This window comes from Ursus americanus, chromosome 36 (genome assembly GCF_024610735.1).
Source record: "Ursus americanus isolate L20-20 chromosome 36, mUrsAme1.1.p, whole genome shotgun sequence".
In the NCBI taxonomy this organism is placed as follows: Eukaryota; Metazoa; Chordata; class Mammalia; order Carnivora; family Ursidae; genus Ursus; species Ursus americanus.
Genome location: NC_142162.1, coordinates 19,840,459 through 19,864,342, shown reverse-complemented (window position 1 = coordinate 19,864,342; position 23,884 = coordinate 19,840,459). Strand labels below are relative to the sequence as shown.

At 35.7% G+C, this 23,884-nt stretch overlaps 1 protein-coding gene across 2 annotated transcripts in view; it reads left to right on the top strand.

The window, feature by feature from the left end:
* DPH6 (diphthamine biosynthesis 6) overlaps positions 1-23,884 on the top strand; it is a 165,544-nt gene that overhangs the window by 7,976 nt on the left and 133,684 nt on the right. For both annotated transcript variants that reach the window (XM_045815932.2, XM_045815925.2), the window contains exon 3: positions 8,253-8,446. In XM_045815932.2, coding sequence (XP_045671888.1) covers positions 8,253-8,446 — 194 coding nt within the window. The remainder of the gene's footprint in view (positions 1-8,252; positions 8,447-23,884) is intronic.

The following is a 23,884-nucleotide window of genomic DNA, read 5'->3' as shown; positions in this document are numbered from 1 at the left end:
ATATTTGTGGAATCTTGCAAAACCAGTGATTGTGTTATTGCTTAGCTTATGTTTCTGTATTCATTTTTAACTGCTCTAACAAAATTGAATTCCTTTTCTTTTTTTTAGATAAACACTTTTGTTTAAAATGTATTACAAAACTTACGAGTCCACCTGAGTCATGGTGATTTATTATTATTTTTTTAATGAGATGAAATTGGTATGTAACATACTAGTTTCAGGTACGCAACATAATAATTCAATATTTGTTTAAACTACAAAGTGATCACCACAATACATCTGCTTACCATCCATCACCATACAGTTGACCACCTTTACCCATTTTGTGCATCCCCTTTCAATTCCTTTTCCATAACCACAAATCTATTCTCAATGGTTTTGGTTTTGTTTTTTGTTTGTTTGTTCATTTGTTTTGCTTTTTAAATTCCACATGTAAGTGAAATCATTTGATATTTGTCTTTCTCTGTCTGACTTATTCCACTTAGCATAATGCCCTTGTATGTGGCAGTATGTATGCCACATCTTCTGTATCCATTTGTCCATTGATGGACACTTACATTGTTTCCATATCCTGGCTATTGTAAATAATGCTGCAGTGAACATGGGGGTACATATATCTTTTTGAATTAGCATTTTTATTTTCTTTGGATGATTACTAAGAGGTGGAATTGCTGGGTCATATAAGTGCCAGTTTTAATTTTTTGGGTAACCTCCATACTGTTTTCCATAATGGCTGTATCAATTTACATTCCCACCAGTAGTGTAGGAGGATTCCCTTTTCTCCACATCCTCTCCAATTCTTGTTATTTTTTGCCTTTTTAGTAATTACCATTCTGGCCAGTTGAGGTGGTCATTGTGGTTTTGATTAGCATTTCTCTAATAATTAGTAATGTTTAATATCCTTTCAATGCCTGTTGGTCATCTCTATGTCTTTTTTAGAAAAATGTCTGTTTAGATCCTCTGACCATTTTTATTTGGATTCTTTGGGGGGGTTTTTTGCTCTCAAGTTGTATAAGTTCTTTATATATTTTGGCTATTGACCCCTTATTGTATATATGATTTACAAATATTTTCTTCCATTCAGTAGGTTCCTTTTTCATTTTGTTGGTAGTTTCTTTTGCTGTGTAGAAGCTTTTGAGATTGGTATAGTCCCACTTATTTTTGCTTTTGGAGTCCAATCCAAAATTCAATGCCAAGACCAACGTCAAAGAACTTACTATCTGTGTTTTCTTCTAGAATTATTGTGATTTCAGGTCTTTCATCCATTTTGAATTCTGATTTGTCCAAATATTTAATCTATTTTAAATTCATTTCATATATGGTATATGTAGTTTCATTCTTTTGAAAGTGGCTGTCCAGCTTTCTCAACACCATTTATTGAAGAGACTATCCTTTCCCCAATGTATATTCTTGGCTCCTTTGTAGTAAAGTAGTCAGCCGTATATGCGTGGGTTTATTTGTGGGCTCACTATTCTTTTCCACTCATCTATGTGTCTGTTTTTATGGCAATACCATATTGTTTTGATTATTATAGCTTTGTAGTATAGTTTGAAGTCAGGAGCTTGATACCTCCTTGTTTGTTCTTCTTTCTCAAGATTGGTTTGGCCATTCAGGGTCTTTTGTGGTTCTGTATAAGTTTTAAAATTATTTGGTCTAGTTCTGTGAAAAATGTCATGGGAATTTTGATAGGTATTGTATTGAATCTATAGATTGCTTTGGGTAGTATGGATATCTTAACGTTGTTAATTCTTCCAACCTATGAGCATAGAATATCTCTCCATTTATTTGTGTTCTCTTCAGTTTCTTTCACCAATATCTTTATAGTTTTCAGTGTGCAGGACTTTCACCTCCTTGGTTAGATTTATTCCTAGGTATTTTATTCTTTTTGATGCAATTGTAAATGGAATTGTTTTTTTAATTTCTCTTTTTGGTGGTTTGTCATTAGTGTATAAAAATGTGACAGACTTCTGTATCCTGCAACTTTTCTGAATTCATTCATTAGTTATAATAGTTTTTTTGTGGAGTCTGTAGGGTTTTCTATATATAGTACCATATCATCCGCAAATAGTGACAGTTTTACTTCTTCCTAATGTAGATTTTTTTTCTTGCTTAATAGCTGTGACCAGGGCTTACAGTATTATGTTGAATAAAAGCGATGAAGGATGGCAGGGTGCCTGGGTGGCTCAGTTGGTTAAGCATCCAACTCTTGGTTTTGGCTCAGGTCATGATCTCATGGGTTGTGGGATCAAGCCCTGTGCTGGGCCCCATGCTCTGTGTGGAGTCTGCTTGAGATTCTCTGTTTCTGCCCCTCTCTCCGCTCATGCTCTCTCTCTCTCAAATAAATAAAATCTTTTTTTAAAAAGTGATAAGAATGAGTGTCATTGTCTTATTCCAATCTTAGAGGAAAAGCTTTCAGCTTCTCACCATCGAGGATGATATTAGCTGTGGTCTTGTCATATGTAGCCTTTATTATGTAGAGGTGCATTCCCTCTATATCCATTTTGCTGAGAATTTTTATTATAAATGGATGCCAGATTTTGTCAGTGCTTTTTCTGCATCTGTTGAGGTGATCATATGATTTTTAGCCCTCATTTTTAAGATGGTGCCTCATGTTAATTAATTTGCAGATGTTTAACCATCTTACTACCCTGGAGTAAATTCTACTTGATCATGGTGTATGTTCCTTTTAATGTACTTGATCATGGCATATGTTCCTTTTAATGTGTCGTTGAATTCATTTGGCTAATATTTTGTTGAGCATCTGTGTTCATTAGGGATATTTGGCCTGTTATTTTCTTGTTTTGTGGTATTCTTTTTTTTTTAAAGATTTTATTTATTTATTTGACAGAGATAGAGACAGCCAGCAAGAGAGGGAACACAAGCAGGGGGAGTGGGAGAGGAAGAAGCAGGTGCATAGCGGAGGAGCCTGATGTGGGGCTCGATCCCAGAACGCCGGGATCACGCCCTGAGCCGAAGGCAGACGCTTAACTGCTTTGCCACCCAGGCACCCCTGTTTTGTGGTATTCTACTCTGGTTTGTTATCAGGGTAAAGCTGGCCTTGTAAAATGAGTTTGGAAGTGTTCTTAAGTTTTTTTTGGAGGAGTTTGAGAAGGATGGGTATAAAATCTTTTTTGAATGTTTGGTAGAATTTGCCAGTGAAACCATTTGGTCCTGGACTTTTGTTTTTTGGGAGGTTTTTGATTCCTGATTCAATCTCCTTACTTATCAGTTATCAGTCTCTTCAGATTTTCAGTTTCTTCATGATTTAGTCTTGGAAGACCATATGTTTCTAAAAACATCCATTTCTTCTACATTGCCCAATTTGTTGGCATATAATTGTTCTTAGTAACTCCTGTGGTCCCTTGTATTTCTGTGATATCAGTTGTAACAAGTCTTCTTTCATTTTTGATTTTATTTATTCGAAGTCTTCTTATTTCTTTGCTGAATTCTAGCTAAAGTTTTGTCAATTTTATCTTTTCCAAGAACCAGCTCTTAATTTCTTTGATCTTCTCTTTTGTCTTTTTAGTTTCTATTTCATTTATTTCTACACTACTCTGCATTGTTCCCTTACTTCTAGCTTGGGGCTTTGATTATTCTTTTTCTAGTTCCTTAGACGTTAAGTTAGATTGTGTATTTGAGATTTGTCTTGTTTCTTGAGGTAGGCCTGTATTGCAATGAACTACCCTCTCATAATTGCCTTTGCTCCATCCTGTAGATGTTGGATTGTTATATTTCCATTTTCATTTGTCTCAAGGTATTTTTTGACTTCCCATTTGATTTCTTTATTGACCCATTAGTTCAGTAGCATGTTGTTTAATCTCCACCTTCTTATGATTTTTCCAGTTTTCTTCTTGTAATTGATTTCTAGTTTTCATACCATTGTGGTCAGAGAAGATGCTTGATATTATTTCAGACTTCTTAAATTTATTGAGTTTTTTTGTGGCCTAACATGAGTTCTATCCTGGAAAATGTTCCATGTGCACTTGAGAAGAATGTGTGTATTCTGCTGCTTTTGGATGGGATATTCTGTTTAAATCTATCAAGTCCATCTGGTCTTATGTGTCATTTAAGGCTGATGTTTCCTTGTTGCTTTTTCTCTCTGGATGATCTGTTTATTGATGTAAGTAGGGGTATTAAAGTTCTCTACTATTATTGTATTGCTGTTAATTTCTCCTTTGGGTGTGGTAATATTTGATCTGGTAATATTTATATAATTAGGTGCTTCTCTGTTGGTGCACAAATATTTACAAATTTTATATCATCTTTTGGGATTGACCCTCTTATCATTATATGATGCTCTTTGTCTTTTGTTACTGTCTTTGTTTTAAAGTCTATTTTTGTCAGATGTAAGTGTAGTAATACCACTTTCTTTTTGTTTACATTTGCATGGAATATCTTTTCCATCCCTTTATTTTCTGTGTGTGTCCTTAGATCTAAAGTTAGTCTCTTTTAGGCAAAAGAGATGAGTCTTGTGATTTGCTTTTTTTTTTTTAAGATTTTATTTATTTGTTTGATGGAGAGAGAGACAGCCAGTGAGAGAGGGAACACAAGCAGGGGGAGTGGGAGAGGAAGAAGCAGGCTCCAAGTGGAGGAGCCTGATGTGGGTCTCGATCCCAGAACACCGGGATCACGCCCTGAGCTGAAGGCAGACGCTTAATGACTGAGCCACCCAGGCGCCCCCCTTTTTTTTTTTTAATAAATCCATTCAGTCACACTGTGTCTTTTGATTTGAAAATGTGGTCCATTTACATTTAAAGTAATTATTTATAGGTATATAACTTATTGCCATTTTGTTAAGTTTCCTGTCTTTTTGTAGTTTCTCTCTGTTAATATCCTCTTTTCTTGCTGTCTTTCCTTGTGGTTTAATGCCTTTTTTTAGTGTTATATTTAGATTAATTTCTTATTTTGTGTATCTACTATAGGTTTTTAGTTTTTGGTTGCCATATATAACAGTCTATATATAGTAGTCTGTTCTAAGTTGATAGCAACTTTAATTTGAATGCATTCTTAAAGCTATATTCCCTCCCATTTCATGTTTTTAATATTATGTTGTATATCTTTTAATTTTGTATATCCCTTAACTATTATAATTATAGTTAATTTTTCTACTTTTGCACTTTAGCCTTTAAGCTGATTTTATAAGTGGTTAATTCACTACCTGTACTATATATTTGCCTTAACCGATTAGATTTTTACTTGCATATGTGTTCTAGTTATTAGATAGTGCCTTTTCTTTATACCCTAAAGAAGTCCCTTTAAAATTTCTTATAAGGCCAGTTTAGTGGTGGTAAATTCCTTTAGTTTCTCTTTTCTGGAAAACTTGTTATCTCTCCTTCAGTTCTGAATGATAATTTTGCTGGGTAGATTATTCTTGATTGGAAGTTTTGTTTTGTTTTCCTTTTCAGCACTTTGAGTATATTATGATACTCTCTTCTGGCCTGCAAAGTTTTTGCTGAAAAAACAGCTGATAGTCTTATTGGGCGGGGGTGTGGGGGTTCCCTTGTATGTAACTAGTTGTTGTTTTTTTCTTGCTGCTTTTGATATTCTCTCTTTATATTTACCTTTTGATATTTTAATTACAATGTGTCTTGGTACAGATTTTTTTTAGTTCATCTTGTTTGGAACTCTCTTTGATTTTTGGACTTGGATGTCTGTTTCCTCAGGTTAGGGAAGTTTTTAGTCATTATTTCTTAAATAAGCTTTCTGTTTTTTCTCTCTTCTCCTTGTGGGACCTCAGTAATATGACTGTTATTACCTTTAATGTTGTCTTGTAAGTCATTTTAGCTATCTTCATTTTTTTTTTTTCTGTTCTTTTTGGGTGAGTTCCATTGCTTTGTCTTATAGTTCACTGATCCCTTTTTCTACTTTGTTTGCTATCAAACCCCTGTAGTGTGTTTTTCAATTCAGTTATTGTATTCTTCAGCTCTGTGAGTTCTGTTTAGTACTTTCTTATATTTTCTGCCTCATTGTTGAAGTTTCACGGTGCTCATCCATTCTCTTGAGTTTGGTGAACATCTTTATGAATACTGCTTTGAACTCTTCACCAGGTAAATTACTTAACTCCTCTTCATTAAGATGTTTTTCTGATATTTTTTCTTGTTCTTTCATTTGGAACGTACTCCTCTGTTTCTTCATTTTGCTTTCCTCTGTTTGTTTCTATGTATTAGATGAAACAGCTACCTCTTCCAACCTTTAAGAAGTGGGCTTCTTTAGGAGATGAACCTTGTTGTTCAGCTTTGCCCTCGCTCTTGGTTGTCGCTTGAGCTTTTGTGATTGTCTAAGTAGACTGATTTATTCTTGATAGGTCTCCATTGTTGAAGGTGTGCCAAGACCTGTCAGTGTTCTAAACAGAGTGATATCAGTCAAGACCTAGTTTGAGGCTGACTGGAAACCAGATCCTCAGGCAGCAGCTTTTAAAGAATGCAAATATATACATTTCTGTGGGGCCACAAGTGTAAACTCTGCTGCCAGACCAGGAGATGTGGAGGTGTCCCCTGGACAATAGTTACAAAAAGCAGGGCTTCAGGCAAGTGTATAAGCTTCTTTCCGGGAGGTACCAGTGAGCTATGACAAGGCCAAGGGGGGGGGGGGTTCAAAGAAGGTGTCTTCTTGCCTGTGGTCCCTGAGAGCACCTCTGTAATCTCTAGATATGTGACTAACATGAAGCCTGTCCCTCAGTTTGAAGCTCCAGGACAAGTAGATGGGCCTTTTTCACAGGAGGACTTGGGATGGGTTTCAGTCTGCTGTCTGTGCAGTGCTGTGGGTTTGGTAGCCTGTGCAGAGCTGTCTTTCTGATTTTTATAGTCCTGTGAGGCCCAGAAATAGAAGCCCCTCTGGCTACCAGGTTGTGGTAATCAAGGGATGTCCCTTGTGTGAACTGTGCTTGGTGGCCAGCTTTAGTGACGCTGCAGGAGAGTGCTAAGGGTGAGCTGTTCATGGTTTTAGTGAGGCAGGGGAACAGTGCTGGGTGCAGAGCACGCCCATGGCTTTAGCAAGATGTGGGAGGAGCACTGGGGTGGGACATGCCCACAACTTTGGCAGTGGAGGAAAAGTGCACTGGAGGTGGGGCTCACCCATGGATTTACCAAGGCCAGGAAAGAGCACTGAGGGTGGGGCATGCCCATAACTTTAACCATGTAGGAGAAAAGTGTTGGAGGCCAGACACCTGCACTTGCCACCAGTACTAGCAAGGTAGAGAGAGATGGACAGTGGGAAAATGGTGCTTTCCATCTCCAAAGAAAGTCCCTACTCGTCCCTGCCCCTTCAGCAGACACTTTTACATTAGGAAATGAATCTGCACGTTTAATCCAGTCAATTCTCAAACTGCTGGCTTTGTGCTGCATCCTGGGAGGAGTGAGTCATTGCACAAGCTCCTCAAAAGGAGTGTCTCAGATCCCTGCAGTAAACCCCAGTCCCTCTGGGTGTATGCCCCTTTGGTTTTCAAAGCCAGATGTTTTGGGGGCTTGTCTTTCCAGTGCAGGTCCTACAGGGTTGGGGTGTCAGATGGCATAAACTCCTCATTCCTCAGAGAGAGTCTTCAGTATTGTGAGATACCTCCCCGTTGTAAGTCACTGCTGGGGTTTGGGGTGAGATTGAGTCTTGGCTTCTGCCACCCACCTTGATGTGGCCCTTTTATCCCTTGTTGTGGAGGGAGCTATTCAGCTAGAATTCAACAGGAATTATTCCATATGTAACTGTAGTTTTAGTACATCTGAGGAAGGAGGTGAGTTCAGGTTCTTTTTATTCAGCCATCTTGGACTGCCTCATAATTTATATATTTTTATAGATCTTGTTGAAATACTGAATATAAAATATATCAAGAGCATGTAACTTATTTTTACAAATATTTGTCACGTGTTAACCAAGTAGCTATTTAGTTAAGAAAGGTTTTTTTCCTACAACTCTAGATGACTTTGTAAATAACCTTGAATGATTTGAGAAACATTTATGTAATAAAATCTTTAATTGAATAAACTAATCAAAATTTATTGGCTCTATTATTCTCTTTAAACATTTATTGTATATAGTTTTAAAAATTTATGTGTATTTGTAATTAGCGGTAGGGATGACTGGAGCTGATGTGAACTGGATGCGGCTATGGACAAATGTGCAGCTCTTCCACTTGATTTCACTTCATAAATGCAGAGAGATACAGTGTAGTAAGTCTCTAGGCAGGAAAACTCAGGTGGACTTTCAAATCTCCTTTCTTTTTCACTCTGTTTTACTGATTATTTCCACTTTCATTGTTGCAGTGGGGTCAGATGAACTGGATAGCTACATGTATCAGACAGTGGGTCATCATGCCATTGATTTGTATGCAGAAGCGATGGCCCTTCCCCTCTATCGCCGCACCATACGTGGAAGGAGTGTGGATACAGGACGAGTGTACACCAAATGTGAAGGTGACGAGGTGGAAGATCTCTATGAGCTTTTGAAACTTGTTAAGGTATGCCCAGTGACCAATTGCATTAACTGAATTATTTAGTAATACATAATTAACAACTGTTAGTAGCCCAACTATTCTTTGAAAAGATACTTTGTCTTATTGGGATAGAAAGGAAACTTACTGTGCCTTTATATTAAGTACGATTTAAAAACAAAACTTCTGATACAGTTTGGCATTCAGGATTGTCAGATGATATTTAATTAAGTTTTCCTTAGGATTTTGTAGCTGATGACCTTTTAATCATTTTTTTAAAGCAAATACTTACTGAATGCTTACTATGTGCATGGTATACAGTTCTAGGCACTGGACATAGGGCAATGAACAGATCAGACAAAGCCGTGTTCTGCTGGAGCTTACTTTCCAGTGGAAGCACGTAGACAATGGACAGACAAGAAAATCATATTCTTGGTGGTAAGGAGTATTATGGAGAAGAATGAAACAGTCAAGGTGATAAGGAGCGATGACAAGGGGTGGTCAAGCAAAACCTTTCTGGTATGGTGAAATTTAAATAGACCTAATGAAAGTGAGAGACTGAGCCTTGCTTAAATCTAGTAAGAGAGGTATGAATTAAATACTTAAGTCCCAGTACATAAGAGTTTAGCAGCCATTGTGCATTTATTCATTGTTAATTTTTCTAAAAAGAAAATTTAGGAGAGCAAAGTATGGGGCTCATATATCTAATAGATACTGTATTCAGTACATGTTAATTCATGGAGATTATTTTATATTAAGCCATTATCTTTTCATTCTCATTGATAGTTAACTATTTGAATACATTCTGTATTCTTCATAATATGATTTTTTTTCAGTTATTCAGTCAATTCATACAAGACATATCTAATGAAATAGAGACTTTAAGCCAATAAATCCCACTTGTCTTAGGATATTTTCACAAAGGAAAGAAAGATTACTATCCTTTCTGCCAAGGGACATTGCATTTCATTTTCTTATTCTTCAGAGAAGCTCAGCTTTTCAGAAGTTATATTATGAACTAATGTCATGAAAATTTGCTGGTCTCAAATAGCTACCTCAGTGTTATACTTTAAATTTGATGCTGATCAAAACTTAATACCAATTAAGGATTTTGATTAAGAAAAATATATGAAGGACTTAAATTCTTTCAAAGTTTGCTTGATTAAAATATTTCTCATTTTGTATGTCAGCACATTTTCATTTTTATTTACCCTTAAAAAACAAACTGATGGGAAAAATTTTTGGAATAATGCCATAATTTACTGTTTAGTTATGGATAGCATAAGAAGTAGATTATTTTTCAAAGGAAAGTGCAGGGACCTCCTTTCTTTCCTGTGGGAAGATACATACTAGTAACAACTATTTTGATTATCAAACAAGGGAGAAAGGCATAAAAGTTCCGCTTTAGATGGTCTTCTCTATACAAATAAGATCTTGACATTGTTCACTTTAAGGTGTAAAATACTGAGTGCAAAGTCTGCATTTTTAAAATTTCTTTTCCAGGGTACAAAGAATTGGGTAAAACGTTTTTAGCATAAACTGATATTACAAAATGGTGGGACTCACATGAGAAGTAATTGGATTGCTTAAAAATCACTGATAACTGATAACTTTGGAGAAGCTATGTGATAATAACAGCCTTCCAAGAAAGGGAAAGATAATAAATTACTAATCAATTTAATTAAAAATGGGCAGATTAGTAGTAATTAAGAAGAAATTTTCCTTCCGATCCATGCTGTCTTTGGAGAAATGGATGCTTTGCCATTATCTTTATAGTAACCGTCAGTTACGACATAAATTAATGCTAATGTTAAATCTTGACAACTGCTTTGGAAGTTCGTGCATGATAATTATAACTATAGTTGAAAGAGATGTTATCAAGTTGTCGGGAACTAAATAGTTCCTTCTTTTTCTGTATAGAAATATTAATTTTACTATAGGATATTTTAAGGGCATAAATATTAGAAATATATTGCTTTTGTGGAAGATATTGTATAACCAGGCTTTCATAGTTAAATCCATTTGTGAAACACTGGGGTAAGGATTCCAATAGAGGTCTTATATATTCTGACAAATAATTGAGTAATTATGGAAAAAAACGAATCTAGAAGAGCTATAATTCTTCAAGTTAGTGTTCACTCATTCTAAGGAAAAGATGGAATTGCGTTTTTTAATCCTTTGAATATTAATGAGCATTGGAAGCATTTAGATTCATTTTCAATGTAAACGTTTATTTATAACAGGTTGCAGTTTTGTGACTTTTATATGTAAGTCAATCTTTTGTTTTTATGTCTCTTTTTTCCCCCAAAAAATTAGAGCTTATTTTTGAGTAGGAGATGTTAGTTTTTGCAAAGTGTGTAATTGACTAATTACTGAAAAGAAGTCACAATGACTTGGAAGAATTTATAGAGTTAAATTTCCTAATTATTTTGTAGAAGTTTTGAAAACTAATGGAAATGTAATAAGCCTTTATATCTCACAGATTCCCAGGTGGTTATGACAAGTAGATACATATGTATATCTCAAGGTTACAAGATAACCTGGTTTTCATATAGCTAGCCTTTTTTTATTCTTTAGGATTTATTTAATATTAAAATGTCCCCATGGTTTTCAACTGGATTAATTTGGCATATATATATAGATAACTTGGATTATTTCCTGGAAATACAGTCATTTTCAAATTTTTTGTGTTTTCTTTTTAAGCGATGGAAGAAATGTAATCATTACTGAAGGATACATGTAAACACCATGTCCCTATGGAGAATATATTTAAGGACTAACACATTCATTCTTTCTTCAGTGGTTTGGAGGCACTTCTTACTGTTTTTGGTATCTTCCTTTTTCTTGGTTATTTCCTCTTTTCAGTAGAGTCCATCTTTAAGAAAATTCCTTTGAAATCCTTACATTTTGACAATGTTCTTTTTCTGCTCTCACATTTGATGGATACATTGGTTGAACTTAAAATTTTAGATTGAAAAATAGTTTTTCCTCAAACCATTGAAGATATTGCTCCATGGTCTGCTAGCATTTTGCTGATGAGAAATTTGATGCTGATGTGATTTTTGTTCTTTTTAGCTGAGTCGTTTTTCCTCTCTGTTAACTTTTATGATTGTGTCTTAATGGTTGGTGTATTGAAATGTCACAACAATGCATTGGATATTGAAGGTTGCTTCTCCAGTATCCCTTCTGAAGCTTCCTATTGAGTGGCAGCATGTCCTGTCCTCTTTCCCATAATTCCAGGTGAAAGCCACTCACAACATGGCATTCTCCTGATTATAGCGATTGGATCGGTGATGGTTTTGTTGACCTATATGTACCAAATAGAATGAAGCCTAGGATGATGGATGGTTGGCAGAAGATAAACACTTTTTCAGTATAGAAGGATGTGTGGATGTAAGACCTAGAATTGCTATGGCTTTTTGGTTTCGGATGGAAGAAAACCTGATGTCAGATCTGTCACAAAAAATAGCAGAGCCAATAGAATTGTAGTTTGAGGATGGCTGTGTGAAATCCTCTTCCTTTACTTGTTTGATAATTTGCTCTCCTGATTCTCTCGATTCTCTTTTTCTGGTACTCTTACTGATCAGATGTTAGATCCTAGATTGAATCTTCATGTCTCTTGTCTTTTCTCACATTATTTTCTACCCTTATGTCATTTTGTTGTACATTATGTGAGATTTCCTTTTTAAATACCCTACTTTCTTAGCAATCATGTTTTCGGTATTCAATAACATTACTTGTTTATTGATTGTTTCTTTTTTGTAACAGCTTATTTCTCCTTCTATAGGTGTAAGATCCTTATATCCCTCTTAAAATACAAATTAGTTGTTTTAAACATTATCTTTTGGGGGCGCCTGGGTGGCACAGCGGTTAAGCGTCTGCCTTTGGCTCAGGGCGTGATCCTGGCGTTATGGGATCGAGCCCCACATCAGGCTCCTCCGCTATGAGCCTGCTTCTTCCTCTCCCACTCCCCCTGCTTGTGTTCCCTCTCTCGCTGGCTGTCTCTATCTCTGTCGAATAAATAAATAAAATCTTTTAAAAAAAAATAAATAAATAAACATTATCTTTTGTTTCCTAAAATATTAATGTTTTCTTTAGGGTCTTTTTTCTCATATTTTTTTCTCTTTCATGTTGTAGTCCTTTCTCAACTGTTTTGGTTGCTTATTCGTATCTAAAAATAAGGCAAGAGCAAAGCTGACTGAACATTTTGATTTTAGAGTTTTTCAGCCCCACATCTTATACTTGTTATACCTGGAGTTCAGGATAATATAGCCTAGTTTGTTTTCTTCCTTGGCTTTCTTCTCTTAAATGCAAATAATAGGTTGCAGTTTCTTATGCTCATTTATCAGTCATTGTTCCTTGATCTGCCGACTCAAGAAATTTATTGAAGTCTTTTTGCCATTGATGTCTGCCCCTGCCTGCCCCACATTCTCTTTGTTTTCTAAAGGTTATACCTTTGTTTTCATTTTAATGAACTTTCTTCATCCAGAAATCTGTGTTAATTTCTTTCTAATGGAATTCATTTCATATTCTTCCCAAAGTTGAATATTCAGTTTCAGTCTTCCTCTTCTTTTTTTTTTTTTTTTTTTTTTAAAGATTTTATTTATTTATTCGACAGAGATAGAGACAGCCAGCGAGAGAGGGAACACAAGCAGGGGGAGTGGGAGAGGAAGAAGCAGGCTCACAGCGGAAGAGCCTGATGTGGGGCTCGATCCCATAACGCCGGGATCACGCCCTGAGCCAAAGGCAGACGCTTAACCGCTGTGCCACCCAGGCGCCCCTCAGTCTTCCTCTTCTAATCCTTGGTACTTTTCTTCTCTCATATTCTTTTTCTCACTAAGCATTTTATCTTGGTGTTGCTGACCTTAAATTCCTTAATTGACACTTGTGTTGTAATTTGAATACAATAATAAATGAGTAGTTGTCTTCGTTTTTTTAAATAGAATGTTTACTATTGATACAAAAGTTTATAAATAACTGACTGATTTTTTTAAACTAGACTTTAACTTAATATTTATAGAAAACATCAGTTGCCACTTTACTGTTTGTATTAGTCAGATGTAGTTTGATTACAAGAGTCTCCTTCTTGGTTTGTCTCTTTTTTGCTTTATTCATTTGTTTTGTTTCTTAAATTCCAAATGTGAGTGAAATCATATGGTATTTGTCTTTCTCTGACTGATTTATTTCACTTAGCATTATATTCCCTAGATCCATCCATGTTATTACAAATGGCAAGATTTCATTTTTTTATGGCTGAGTAATATTCCATTGAATATATTTGCTACTTCTTCTTTATCCATTCATTTATCAATGGACACTTGAGCTGCTTCCATAATTTCACTATTGCAAATAATGCTACAGCAAACATAGCGGTGCATATATCTTTTCAAATTAGTGTTTTTGTATTCTTTGGGTAAATATCCAGTAGTGGAATTATTGGGTCATATGGTAGTTCTATTTATAGCTTTTTGAGAAACCTCCATACTGTTTTCCACAGTGGCTGCACCAGTTTGCATTCCCTCCAACAGTACACAAGCATTCCTTTAAGAAGAAGAGAATTTATTGACAATAACCTGAAGATAAGTTTGGCTTCAAGTAAACTAGATACAGGCCACAAATTATATAATCAAAATCTTTTCCCCCACCCATTTCCATCTCTTCTATTTTCTGTTGATTCCATTCTCTGACTAGACCCTTGTAGTCAGAAGATGGCTCCTGGTCCCGTTCTTCCTGGTTCAAATCTAGTAGGAAAATCTCCAGTCTTTTAAAATAACTTGAAGGAAAACCCAGTTGTATTTCATTGTCACTTAGTGGCCTGACTTGTATCATCTGTAAGCCACTTGTTGGGAGAAGATGATTTCATTTGACTGGATAGGCTTAGGTCATGTGTCATTCCTGGAGCAAGAGATGGAGTCATGATTACTGGAACCATATTTTACTATGGTTCTGTGGGAAGAATAGAATCCATTGGGGGAAAGTGGGTCTCCAAATACAAAGCAGGCTGTTGCTGGTGGAAGTGCAAACTGTGTCAGGCAGGTGAAAAGCAGCAGGTTTCCTGAAAAATACATAGGTTTCAGCTGCTTACAAACTTGGGCACCATCCTAAATGGCTCTTCTTTCAGTATCTCCCTCCCACCTTTCCTCCATCTCTTCTCTCCCTCCTTCCCTTTTACCCTCTTTCAAAAATAGTTGATCATCGGAACCACAACAGTGAGCTTATACTCTGGGACTTGTATTCAGTGACTCATGATTTCTCCACCTTAATATTCTATAGGCATGATAAACTCAACAAGTTCAAAATTTACTCATTCTCTTTCTTCACAAACTTGCTCCATTTCCTATATTTCCCTCTTAGTTAAAATCATCCTCATTTACCCTATCACCTGAGTCTAGCTTGGAGCCTCACTACTGGATTTCCACTTTCTCTTAGTTTCCATGCCAACCACCACTATTAGATCTCTAGGACTTGTCGATATTGCTTCCATGACTTCTGATATCTGACCCTTTGATCTCATTCTCACCATTACTGGTTTTTCACCTGTAGTGTGCAAGAGGCTCCTAACTTGTCAACTTGCCTTCAGTATTGCTTTGTGTACCATTCAGCCCTTCTACTATATTGTTAGAAATACCTAAATAACCCAGTATTAAGATAAACTACAGACACATTAGCCTGACACAAAAGACTCTTCAAGAAGAGACCCTTGCATTCTTACCTGTCTGATCCTGTCGTTCCCACACAAATTTCTGGGTTCAAGTTATAATGAACTAATTAGGTTTCTAGGAGATTGCTTTTCATGTCTGAATCTTTGCCTGTGCTTTTCCATACTCTTATTTCTGTGCTGAAGAACCTCTTCTCACCTCATACCCTTCTATGAAATTGTCTCTAATTTATTTACTTCCTATCTTTTCCTTTTCTGCTTGTCTATACCTCTACTGTTTTTCTCAGGACATTGGTAGGCTTGCTTATGTGACTGTCTTTTGCTAGACCGTAAGACCCTCAAAGAAATAGGCAGTACTCTTCATTTTTATATCTCTAGTGTCCAGCAATATTTCTGGCAAGTAGATGACTTTTAAAGGATTGTTGAACAAATTAGTCCAAACTTTAACAAATTATATTTTATATAATAATTTATCTAATTCAGGGAACCACAACACTGTTACAAAATATGTGTAAAACCGTTGGTAAATTCATTTTGTTTTTGTTTTTCCCCTTAAAAGCTTACATGGAATAGGCATCATTGTGAAACTTTGCAAAATAAGATACTCTATCAGGTTTGGCAGTGTAACCACTAAGTGTACTGAGAATAATTTCCAGCTGCAGAATATTTTATAAAAATGCTGAACAGACAGTTTTTCAAATTATTTTTGGTATTTGCATGTTAGAAAACGTGCTTATTATGGTGAAAAATTGCTCTCTGGATCTCTTTTCACCTTGGATCTTGGTGAAGAAAACCCTAGATGGTTGGGTGGCTTGAAGCAAATGTAAAGGATTTGAAGTGTGAGGAACATGTAAGAGGGTCTTAAGATTTTCAGAGAGGACCCAGACATACTGCTAATTAAATAGGCACATAGCCCTATACAGATTGCTCCTGGCTCTTCAGCATTGCACAGCTTGCCTCAAGCCCTGTCAATTCCCAAGATTTTGGACATTAAACCTGGTCCCTTGGCACAAGAAATGTTTTGCTAGTATCGATTCTGGACCCCAAACAGAAGAGTTGGAATTAGCACAGACAAGTGTCATTTCGACTCCCAGGTGCGATTTTATTGAGGCTGTTGTCACCGGCCCTTCAGACAATAAAGTCAAGCATGCATAGAAAGCACATGATGGAAGATCTGTCTGGAAATAAAATGTTGGATTATATTTGTCAGTTATTGTAGTTTGTAAACTTATTACAGATGTAGAGTCTTCATCTGTAGATTCCCCCAAAGCCTAGAAAATGTGACTCCCTCATGTAGCAAAATGATCACCTTTCTCCGCTTGGTATCACTGATAGTGTGTGTATATTAAACATGCACATGTATACTTTATTTTTTGCCTGATTCAGTGCCTCTCTATAAATTCACTAGTTGACTTTTATGTCCCTATATTCCTTTCTTCTACGAACTATAGATTTCTATCTTAACATCTACTCTATATATTTTAGAGTATGTTGGGTATTTTTGACCTGTCTTTCAAGCCTCTGTTGTCTGTGTCCTATTGACATTTTGTCCTTTTTCCTGACTAGTCTACCATTTATTTTGTAAGAAACTTTGTAGATGTCTACTTTGGAGTCATGTTGTCTAGGACACTAGATGTATGTTTCTGTCCTATAGTCTTTTACTTCATCTCTAGACCTGTAGTTTACCTTGTGTTTGTTGTATCGTCTATTAAATGACTGAGAACATATCATCAAAACTTACAAATATAAATTACTTTATTCATTTATTGTTATCCTTAACATTTTTTTGTGACACAGGAGTTTATTGGTAGTTACGCAACAATATGTAGATCTTAAACTGATCTTTTTACATCTACTTTCTCCTTTTTTTTTCTTTTTTTAGAGAGACAGAGTGTATGCACATGCAACCAGGGGTGGGAAGGGGCAGAGGGAGAGAGAGAATCCCATGTGGGGCTCAATCTCACGACCCTGAGATAATGACCTGAACTGAAGCCAGGAGTCAGACACTTAACCAGCTGAGCCACCCAGGTGCCCATGACTTTCCCTTTTAAATCGGGAACATCTTCATTCAGCAGATTTGTAGTTCCTAAATCATATAATAGCCATAAAAAGCAAAGATAAGATCAGTAAATATTTAGAGTTTTTAAAATTATTATTATTGGTAAGAGATGATTCAATAGAGGCCTTTTCTGTGACATGCTGTTACGAGAAAAAATTGAGTGAATCAAAAGGATGTATTAATTGATCTGGACCTTTCCTGTTAACTTTAACTTGATACTACTGCAATTTATAGACTCTTTTATGTCTTTCATTCTGCAAACATTAATTGGAAAGAGTGTAAAGAGATGTATGAGACAGTCTCAGTCTTCACAGAGCCTTAGGAGATAAGACAGGTACACAAAGAAACTACTACAAGGTAGAGTTACCATTGGAGTATGCAATTTAAAGGGCTATGGGGATTCTGTGGAGGAAAAAATCTTGTGTTGGGGCATCGGGAGGGCCTTATGGGGGAAGTTACATTTGATATCCTTGAAAGTTGCTTGGATTTTGACAAAGGCAGCATGGGCGAATGGCTAAAAGAATGTTGCACATTAGGGGCAGAGCTTAGCCAAAGCCATGGAAGCAGGAAATCATGAGATATATTAGGAAAATAGCAAGAAGTTCAATGTGGCTAGAGCTCAGAGTTTAAAGAGTAGTAGAAAATCAGTATGTAAAGATGAAGCAAAAAGAGAGTGTCTTAAATTTTAGGCCAAGGATTATTTAGGCAGTAGAAAGCCCCTAAGGTGGTATTTTCCACACTCAGTCATACCATTTTTCCCCCTTTAAATGAAAGAAACTAGAATAAAATAGAAAATATCAAAATGCATTGTACATAGTAAGGTTAATTATATTTTGTGAAATGTGCATTCACACGTGTGTATGCATGTATATTATGTGTATTCTAGGCTGTTAAACAAATTGTTATGGTTAAACAAATTTGAAAGCCACTATCCTGAAGGACTTTACAAAAGGAATGACATAGAATTTTACGGTTGAAGGAAACTTGACATTAAGTTGAATCACTATAATGATGCAAGAAATGAATTAGAGAAGTGGAATTCTGGAGATGAGTTCAAATTGAAAACTGAGAGACACGGCTAGCTGAAAGTTCTGAGGACCTGCACTGGGGGAGTAGCAGTGGGAAAGATGAAGAGAGGACATTGCCGAGGTGGGTGGATAGGCCTTGACAGTGGCTTAAATAAAAAGATAGTATTTAAATAAAAAGTGACAGGGAGTCGCTATAAAGTATTTTGTAAACTAACAGTTCCATGGCTAATTAATTCAGATTTCACTGGGCAGTGTTGATAATGGAAGTGAATTACAATAGCTATATATTACAAATATTGTAATATTAAATTTTATAGCACCCTATCTTTGTCATCTCTTTAATCTGATATAGGATGGTATAGAAGATGCTTCATATCAAGCTGGGTTCATTTAATCAAGATTAACTCTTAATAGATGTTAGTCTTACAACAGGTGTTGGCAAGGATGTGGAGAAAAAAGAACCCTCTTGTACTGTTGGTGGGAATGCAAACTGGTACAGCCACTCTGGAAAACAATGTGGAGGTTCCTCAAAAAGTTAAAAATAGAACTACCATATGATCCAGCAGTTGCACTACTGGATATTTACCCAAAGAGTACAAAAACACGAACTCAAAAGAATACATGCACCAATATATTTATAGCAGCATTATTTACAATAGCCAAGTTATAGAAGCAACCCAAGTATCCATTGATTGATGAATGCATAAAAAAGAGGTGATATATCTATACATATACATACACACACAAAAACACACACAGAGGAATAGTATTCAGTCATAAAAAGGAATGAAATCTTGCCATTTGTAATAACATGGATAGAGCTAGAGAGTATAATGCTAAGCAAAATCAGAGAAAGACAAATACCATATGATCTCACTGATAGGTAGACTTTAAGAAACAAAACAAAGGAGCAAAGGGAAAAAGAGACAGAGAGAGACAAACCAAGCAGGTGACTCTTAACTATAGAGAACAAACTGATGGTTACCTACCAGAGGGAAGTGAGGGTGAGGTGTGGGGAGACAGGTGAAATAGTTGACATTGAGGAGTGTACTTGTTGTGATGAGCACCTAGTGATTAATATAAAAACTTAAATAAATTAATGTTAGCCTTGATGGTCCTTTTAATTGAACATTTAATTTTTTTTCATATTGTTATATGTAATACATATCAACTAAAATATTTTATCCTTATTTCTCAACTCTGAATAAAATCATCTAGTGTGAATTAACAGAAGGAAACAAAATGTATGATATGGAGTTTAACATAATAATGCATTTAAGTGGGATTTAAATTATCATAGTAATTGCACTGAAAAGTTATTTACTGGTTTTTACCAGTAAATTACTGATAATTGCTGGTAAATTACTGGTAAATCAATAAATTACTGGTCTTTACGTGCAAAATATAGTCTTTTTAGCTTTATTGATATAACTGACATATAATATTGTGTAAATTTAAGGTGTACAATACTTTGACTTGATACATTTATAAATTGCAAAATGATTATCACCCTAGCATTAGCTAACACCGCCATTCCATCACTTAATTACCATTTCTTTTTTGTAGTGAGTACATTTAAGATCTACCTTTTTAGCAGCTTTCAAGTATATAATACAGTATTATTAGCTGTAATCACTATGCTGTACATTAGATCCCCAGAACTTGTTAATCTTATAACTGGAAATTTGTACCCTTTGATCAACATCTTCCCATTGACCGCCCCCCCCCCCCACCCCAGCTCTTGGTGACCACCACTCTACTCTGTTTCTCTGGGTTTGGATTTTTTTAGATTCCACATGTGTCTTTCTCTGACTTATTTCACTTAGTATAATGAGATATATGTATACCATATGTTCTTTATTCATTTATCTGTTGGTTGGTTAGGTTGTTTCCATATCTTGGCTGTTGGGAATAATGCCACAATGAACAATGGGGGTGCAGATTATCTCTTCGAGATCCTGTTTTCATTTCCTTTGAATATATACCCAGAGGTGGGATTGCAGGGTCATATGGTTTTATTTTTTTTCGAGAACCTCCATATCATTTTTCCATAGCGGCAGTTTACATTCCTACCAACAGTGCTCAAGTATTCCCTTTTCTCCACAATCTCACCAGCACTTGTTATCTGTTGCCTTTTTGACAATAGCCATTTTAACAGGTGTGAGGTTCTATCTCATTGTGGTTTTGATGCATTTCTCTGATGATTAATGATATTGAGCACTTTTTTGTGTACCTGTTGTCCATTGGGGTGTCTTATTTGAAAAGATACCTATTCCATCCACTGTCCCTTTATTTGTGGGGGGTTTTGTTGTTGTTTTTGCTGTTTTGTTTTGCTTGCTAGTGAATTGTATGAATTCTTTATGTATTTTAGGTATTAACCTTTTATCAGATATATGATTTGCAAGTATCTTATTCTATAGGTTGTCTTTTCATTTTGTTGATTATTTCTCTAGCTATGCAGTTTGATTTTGTCATACTTATTTAGGCTTTTGGGCATCATGTCAGATTGAACCTGGCTTCAGGCCTGTAAATTAATTGACCCCTTATATTCCATTTATGGTTTTCCTCTCACTCTATAATTTATTCTTCAAACTCCTGCCAGATTAGTCTTACTAAAGTGTAGATGCAGTTACACTCTTCTCTTTATCAAAAATCTTCATCACTTAACCATTGACCTGTCAGGTGCTCTATAGTATGACTTCAGCTTATCTTTCATTTTTTCCCAGTATTCGCCTACATGGAACCTACTTTCCATCTATGCTAGACTATGTCAGAACTCATGAACTGCAGTCCGTGTCTTTCCTGCATAGTGCTGTGTTATAGTCAGAAGTAACCTTTCTTCTCCATTTGCTTCTTTCACATGGCATTTCCTTTTGATAACTTCCTTCAAATGCCCCTACTGAATGTACTATCTTCCTCTCTGGAACCTTCATTGTATTTCTCTTATAGTACTTAATCTGTCTCGATATACAGAGCTCCAAGATTTTGTTTTGTTTTGTTTTTTATTTTGTGGGTTTTTGTTTAAAGATTTTAAGTACCTTGAGGAGCAGGGATTGTATTTCATTTTTTATTTTTTATGGGACTTCATACAGCTGTCGAACTACACAGGCATTGTGTTCAACTGTACTCCTCGGAATTCATTTATCGCATCTGTAAACTATGGATATATCTTTTGGGGTTTTTTTTATTTATCTGTTTTGAGAATAAAGGTGAAAGTATACGAGAGTCTCTTTAGGTTTCTAGGAAGAAAGATGCTGTATAAATTAGTTTTGTTTTATTTTTTGTTGTTGTTTTTGTACCCTGCCAACTTCATGTTAGTGCCAGGTCTTCTTTCTTCTTTATTCCTTTACTAAAATAATCCAGTGAAGCTAAATAAAGTCAGGTTGTTGGTTTTTTTTTTTTTTTCCATTGTATACAAAGTTCTGTTAGTGCATTAATATTAAGTAGTAGCTGCAAGTTCGCATTGAGATGAGTGTTATTCCTCTTGACTTTATTAGTAAGTTAATACAGAGAAGAAAAAGAATGGTAATTGTTCAAATTGTGAGAGGTTTTAATGCAGGCAAATTTGTATTTTATATTAGATTGAATTTATCTTTCTACATTTGTTGCCTTTAATTTTTGGCCCCCTTGAGTCTTTTTCAGATTCTTTCATTCAGATAATTGAACTTTCTAAGGACATGTGGAATTGATGTTTTCTATCTAGTTACCTACATGAATAAACTGATGCATGGGTCATTTCAAAAGAAGATAGGAAAGTGAACCCAAAGATGACAAAGGTTTTTATTTGTAGATGCTTGCTTTCCATCAAAACTTATTTTGGCATGTTCTTTTAAGATTTAATTCTGTGCTTATCTTTAAAATCTAAGCAGTGTATTTTCTATTAACTCATTTATAAAAAGCCTCAAGCAAGACTTCCATTTGAAAGTTATATGAACTGACTTTAGAGAATTCGAACTTTTGAAAGAGAATGTGAAAAATTAAGAGATTTTTAAAATGGTTCTTTAAATGTCCAGTAGCAATAGAAAAGGGCCATTATGTGTAGTCCTGTGTGTGAAAGCTGTTACCTGTCAATGCCAATGGAATTACATCACAGTTATTCATAATCTACAGTGCTGGGTCATGTTGTTATTTTGTATACTTATACACATTGGGTGTTCAACGAGCAGTTGTTAAATTAAACTTAGTGAACAAAGTTAAGCCCATCTAACCCTGAAAAAATTCAGCTAATATTGTTCCTTATAGATTTCTATAAAAATACATGGAAAAATCAGAAAGGCAGAAATTATTTATCAGACATTTGTTAACCTTTCTTGTACAGAATTCTTTGCTTCATACTATAGGATTGGTTCCAGAACCATTGAAATGACCCAAGTCTATTTTAAGAACAGTTCCCTTATGGATTTTTTCCTACATAGTAAGTTTGCTGGGAAGTGAGGAGGGTAGGGAGAATTATTGTCATTTGATAAATAATTCACGGTCTCCCTTTTGAGCTTTTCACAATTTAGCTCTTTTAATAATTTTTACTGGACTCAGAGTCATTTTGGTGACTTTCTTAACCCTCACCAAAGTTCTACTGGTTTTGAGTGATCATATAACCTGAACTTGGTCATAGAAAGCTAATAAAAATCAGTATAGTGGAATTCAGTGCAGGATAATGTGATATTATAAGATAAGATTTCTTAATCTAGGGGAGAGAGGTGTTTTTGAACTCCGAAATTTTGTGCAAATTTTTTGTATATGTCAGTTTTTCTGGGGAGAAGTCCAGGTTTTTATTATACTCTCACATTGGTCTCTTCTCTTCAAAAGTCTAGTAACTACTGTTTTAACCATCAATTTCAGAAGGCCTTGTAGCCGGGGGTATTTATGACTATTCAACTCAGGAATCAGTTGTCCTTTGAGCATGTAGCACATAACTGTGCTAGGTGCTGCCAGGTCTGAGGGGCCCTCTAGGTCTTACAAAGAGTGAAGAGGAAAGTAGAAAGGAGGTAGCACCTGAGAGCAGATGAGGATGACATGCATCTCTCAAGAAGGATATTAAGATTTCAAAGAGAATAGAATGCAAAGTGGTATCTTAAAATTTTAGGTAGGAAGCGTTGGGGACCAGAGAGGGAACGATAGACTTGGGGACCTGTACATGGTCTAGCTGGCTTATAATAGACCGTTGGGTTTTGAGTTGAAGGAGAAGAGGGACGCAAAAGGCGAGTTCCTTAAGTGTAGCTTTCATTTTTTGAATTTCTGTTCTCTTAATGACTTTTGAGGGAAGTTATTACATTATGCCTTGTTTTATGTAATTATTTGCATGTACAGTATATCTTCGTTGTAAGCTTATACCTCTTAAAGACAAGGACTGTTGTGTTTTTCAATTTTGGATACTCTGCAGTGCTCACCATGAGGCCTTGTCCATATGAGATGCTCAGAATTTTTGTTGTGTATTTCCTCTAAGGATGTTATTGAGGATTTTTACCATTTTTTTTTTTAAGATTTGTTTATTTGTTAGAGAGAGAGAGTGTGTGCACACAGGGGCAAGGGGGAGAGGGAGAGAATCTCAAGCAGACTCCCTACTGAGCATGGAGCACAACACTGGGCTTGATCTCAGGACCCTGAGATCAGAACCTTGAGATCAGGACCTGAGCAGAAATTAAGAGTTGGATGCTTAACAGACTGAGCTACTCAGGTGCCCCGGATTTTTACCATATTACACATTCAACGTTATGACACTC